The sequence below is a fragment of the Colobus angolensis genome, unplaced genomic scaffold (assembly GCF_000951035.1).
Source record: "Colobus angolensis palliatus isolate OR3802 unplaced genomic scaffold, Cang.pa_1.0 Scaffold302, whole genome shotgun sequence".
In the NCBI taxonomy this organism is placed as follows: Eukaryota; Metazoa; Chordata; class Mammalia; order Primates; family Cercopithecidae; genus Colobus; species Colobus angolensis.
Window position 1 is genome coordinate 1,987,648 of NW_012116289.1, and position 5,184 is coordinate 1,992,831.

At 37.1% G+C, this 5,184-nt stretch overlaps 1 protein-coding gene across 1 annotated transcript in view; it reads right to left on the bottom strand.

The window, feature by feature from the left end:
* Positions 1-4,683, bottom strand: part of LOC105517576 (probable C-mannosyltransferase DPY19L1) — a 32,574-nt gene extending 27,891 nt beyond the window's left edge. The window contains exons 1-3 of the mRNA XM_011950142.1: positions 4,625-4,683; positions 1,599-1,623; positions 770-889 (exon numbers count right to left, since the gene is read on the bottom strand). Coding sequence (XP_011805532.1) covers positions 770-889; positions 1,599-1,623; positions 4,625-4,662 — 183 coding nt within the window. The 5' untranslated portion in view covers positions 4,663-4,683. The remainder of the gene's footprint in view (positions 1-769; positions 890-1,598; positions 1,624-4,624) is intronic.
* Between the last annotated feature and the right edge of the window lie 501 nt (positions 4,684-5,184).

Below are 5,184 nucleotides of genomic sequence, written 5' to 3' on the forward strand. Positions count from 1 at the left end.
ATAGTCCACATTCCATAACAACACTTTGTTCTCTTGATCTTTCTCTACATGTCTGCAGAGCTAGATTTCAAGTTTTTTGAGGGCTTATAAACACTGGCTTTTGACTTTTCTGTCCACTACTCTATCCTCCATCCCTAGAGTGCACAGGGTAGGTGCTTAGTGACTATCTGCTACGTTTAAGGGAAGTGCTGCTGTTGTATGTAGGCTGGTTGACTGATGGAAAGGTGACACTATGAAGAAGCATAAATCTATGAATACAGATCAAGGAGGCAGTTATCCAGGGAAAATGAGCAGCAAACCACCAAGGAAGGCTTAAACTAAATTTTAAAAAGTACAAGTCAAGAATGTACATACAAATGTGTACCAAATGAAAAAAAAAGTTTAAGTTTGATACAAAAAAAACCATATAATTTTCAAGCACTTATAACTTGAAATTGTTAGAATTCTTTGCGATATGAATGTCAAAACAAAAAAAAAAAGTTACTATTTGTACAATTAAGCTCTGCTTTCTATCAGCACCTGCAGTAATCACCCATGAACTCAGTCTGTACTAAATCAGTGTTTGTTGTACACCAACAACTATTTTAAAGTCTTTAGAAAGATAGAAAATGATCAGCTTTGGCCCTTACCCTTTAAGAAAGATAAGTACAAAACCATGAAGAGCTTTAACTATAATCACTTAAAAGACTTTGTAATTCATTATTTTAGGGCCACTCAATAATAAAGGCTAAAATTATTATAGTAGCTATACTCCAACATAACATGTTACCTGTCTTGAGCAGATCAGTGATGCCATAACACACATGTGTGGTGTCAAGAAGAGTTTTAGTCTCATAATTAAAATACCAAGGGCTGTATATGCTAACAATTGCAATGCATGATAAACCAGCTGAAAGAAAGAAGAAAATATTTTTTACTCCTACTGTTGAGTGAAGTTTAAGAATACTAAGCTGGCAATATGTAGAAAGGGGTATATTCTCCTTAGTAACACAAAGTACTACTACTTAGGTTTCTGAAATTTCTAAATCAATTCTTAAAATTCACTTTCAAACTGTTCCATTTTAGTGGAAGGCTAAAATTATAAAGTCATTAAGGCAAGTGCTTCTGTGATTCTCAGAGTCAAACCTGTGGTTAATAAAGCCCACATTTTTGAATCTACCTTGATGCTACCATCAGACCAAGAAAAGACAGTGGTAAAAGAAATGACTGCTGCCTCAAGATTTGAGGGCTCCATTTTGGAACTGCCCTCAAAACCAGACTGGACCATCAGGAGATGGGAGCAGTAACCAATCACATCTCTGAGGCCTCCAGAGCACAGAGGAAAGTGATTTCCAATTGTGCAACAGACATCTCATATGTATGTCTAAATGGGCTCCAGAAATCAACTGTCAGAGCAGAACAAATGAGTTTCCTAGTTAATTTTAACAAATGAATGGTCAGTGAATCTGCATGTAGCATTCTCACAAAAACACATACCAGGTTATTTTCAAGATGATTGCTGACAATTGCCAACAAAGTTAGAAACTGGAACTAGAAAGGAAAGTCCAAATGCATGCAACTTTAAGATAAGTAAAATTATAGTGATATGAAGTCTTTACCTCTCCATGATCAAACTGGTGTTTTCTGGAACAGAAAAAAAATATATTGCTATCAACTCATTATTGAAGCACTTCATATATTTGCATTTTCATCTTGTAAATAGGAGTTTTACAACTTCTATAACATTCTCTCAGGACACATAGAGGCAAATCAAAATAACTAAAAGTCACATGCCAAAACTAGTGCTACACTCTTTTAAGAAGGTTAATGAAGAAGGACAATGTTGTATTATATCCTAACTATTTGATTAGATGGGTATTTATTAGGACAACAAAGGCACACTGTGGTGTCCCAGCTCCCTCACTAGTGATACCCCAGCAAAGCATGGAATGAAAAAAATCTTCGAGATTTTCACTAGGCAACCAAGCACAGATGACAAATAAGTGATTATATGTGTAAATCTGAGTTCAAGGGAGAAGTCTGGGTCAGAGACGGGAATGTGTGAGTTGACAACACACACTTTCTCTTTCTTAAGCACTGATATGTTCCCAAGACCCAGAGTAAGACCTGGCACTTAGAGCTCAACATTCAATAAACTGTTAATCCAGGTAGCATATAATCTAATTTGAGAATCTGGCCTCAAAAAGACTGATATATTAGCAAACTCAGGACACATAAGGGGGTAGTGAAGGAGATGAAACAGTTCTTTCTTTATTCTTTTTTCACACCAAGTAAAAACTATCAGTTACCATTTGTTGAGTACTTACAATGTTAATATGCTTAGTACATTCCATTAACTCGAATCCTACAACCATTTATTACCCCAATTTACAGCCAAGGAAAGGAAGTCACAGAGCTACTAAGTAGCAGCCAGGAGTATATTCTGACTGACTTCAGAACCAATACACTTTTTACTACATCATGCTGGCTCTATCCCACTTTACTTCCTGGATCTTTGAGTAAAGAGAATATTGGCATTCACGTCTTTTATAGTTAAAATGTATGTCCTACTCTTCCCCTTTTTACACGGGCTTTCGTAGTTATGCAAAATAAAATGTCAACATGCCACTCCTCTTCCAAAAAAGAGCTCTGATCCTATTTGAACTGAAAACCCCATGAAGCTCAATGGTTCCCTATAATTATTTCTATAGGTGAGTTATTATTCTTGAAGGGACGGCTTTGTTTCTGTGAAAAGCTCTACCTTCCTCTTCCAGAGTTGCATACTAGAGCTGAAACTTTGTAGCTTCTTCCTCAGCTCTTCAAAAATAATTGCACCTCAAATGAAGAAAAATTTTGGCATTGTAAACCAGAACCTTTTCTTTCCCCCTGTCCTCAACTCAAATGTTACAGGTAAAAACAAGGGCATAGTTACAGCAAATTGTTTCTAAATGAGAACAAGGATTCTCTCAGGAGCACGTGCAATAATTTATCATTATGTTGGCAGAGACTTGGAGGTGAGGGAATAAGGGTGTGTATATTCAAATTATAAAATATAGAGTCATGCCTATAATCCCAGAACTTTGGGAAGCTAAGACAGGCAGGTCACGAGGTCAGGAGTTCAAGACCAGCCTGGCCAATATGGTGAAATCCCATGTCTACTAAAAATACAAAAATTAGCCAGGCGTGGTGGTGGTCACCTAGCTATTCAGGAGGCTGAGGCAGATGAATCGCCTGAACCCGGGAGGCGGAGGTTGCGGTGAGCCGAGATTGTGCCACTGCACTGCTTGCTCCAGCCGGTGCAACACAGCGGGGCTCTGTCTCAAAAAAAAAAAAAAAAAATACACACACACACACACACACACACATAGATACATACATTGAACAATCCTTGTCCTCCAAAAATCCCACAAAAGAATAAAAGCAGAGTTAAAACTATCTTCACTCCATCCTCCAATCCCACACTCTTAATAATTACAGGATTTATCTTTCCAGATCACTTCTATGCACAAACACACAAAAATCTCCAAAGTTTAAACAGAAGTATAATTATCCTATATACACACACACACACACATACACACATACACTGGCAATTTTAAAAATTCAATAATGTATACTGGACCTATTTCCATAAAGATGGCCTAACATTGCACTCTATGATTGATCATAGGAGATATTTGGATGTTTCCATTTCTCACATTACACACAGTACTATCAAAGGCATTTCTCCCCATCATCTCTGTATTTCTGTGAGCGTCTCTAGAGGGTAGACTTGCACTGGTGGAACTGCAGGGCTGAAGGACAGGCCCACTATATGTTTTACTGTGTACTGCCAAACTTCCCTCCCATCCACCACCTCCCACTCTGGCAAGCACTGGATATACTATTAATTTTTAGAAATATGAGAAATGAAAAGGTCTTCACTTTAACCTGAATGTCTTTACCACAGGATCAAGACTACCTTTTCGTGTTCATTAGTCATATGTAAATACTCATTCAACTACTGTTTTTTACTGTCTTGCAGGCACTGTATATAAACTGTTGAACAAAAATGATCGCTCCCTTCAGGAGACACAGGTCACACATCAACATTTAAGTACAAAGGGTGATAAATGGTAAGAGAGTAAAATAAAGGGTGTGATGGAGGAAAGTATCAAGCATGCTATCGACCTAACTCTCAGATTATAAACCTACTCTATTGGTTAATTTTGGGGTTTTATTTTTTTCCTATACCTAATTCTCTGCTTCATCTGAAATTTATTTTCTGTGAAAAGTGAGAAGTATGACTCCAGTTTTATATTTCCCTGCTCATTTCCCAAAAGGCAGTCCACTGGTCCTAACATCACTCACATAATAATTTACTTTCCCTGCTGAACTGAAGTACAAAACTGTGTCCTTCCAGTGTAGATTATGTGCAGGGCTACTGTCAGATTGTACTGGATGACATCTGAAGGATGAATAAGTGATGTGCTGTGTTCTACACAGATAGGAAATAAGAAGAAATGCCAAGAAGGGAATGGACCACAAAAAAATATATATTATCAAATATTAGGTACACAACATGTAAGTATAAAATTAATACATTGTAAATATCTATTTAATAAATGAACAGAGGAGGTAATAAAATTCTTAATAGCATATTTACCTTGCATGTGTCTGTTGTTTAGCTAAGACACCCCACATATCACTAATAACCTGTAAACAGATTTTGAAACACTTTTAAAAGGCTGTGTTGGGAAAAACAATATTTTAACTAAAGTATCTTCTAAACTGTAAAACTTCTAATGGAAATATAAGTATAGAGATAAGAGAGAACTCAGAAAATAATAATCACAACAACATAATCTTATATTTGTGAAGTATCTGATCAAAGCTAATATTCAATAGCCCTGTTGGGTAGATGATATCATCCTCGTTTTGTAAATGAGCAACAAGCTCAGATGGATTAAACGATCGCCCTGTAGGCAGACAACTACTAAGAAGCACTGCAGTCTTGAAACCAGACCTTCTGGCTTCAAATTCACATTCAGTGCTGCTTCCACCATGCCAACGTTGTTGGCAACACCTCTCCTTAACAGTACACACAGAAAACTGGAGAGTTGGCTCAGAGGTTGATAATCACCGCTAGAAGCATTCAAAACACAGTCCCTGTGCTTTCATACTTAGCAATCACGGGAGGTCGTCTAATCTAAAGTCCTATCTCCA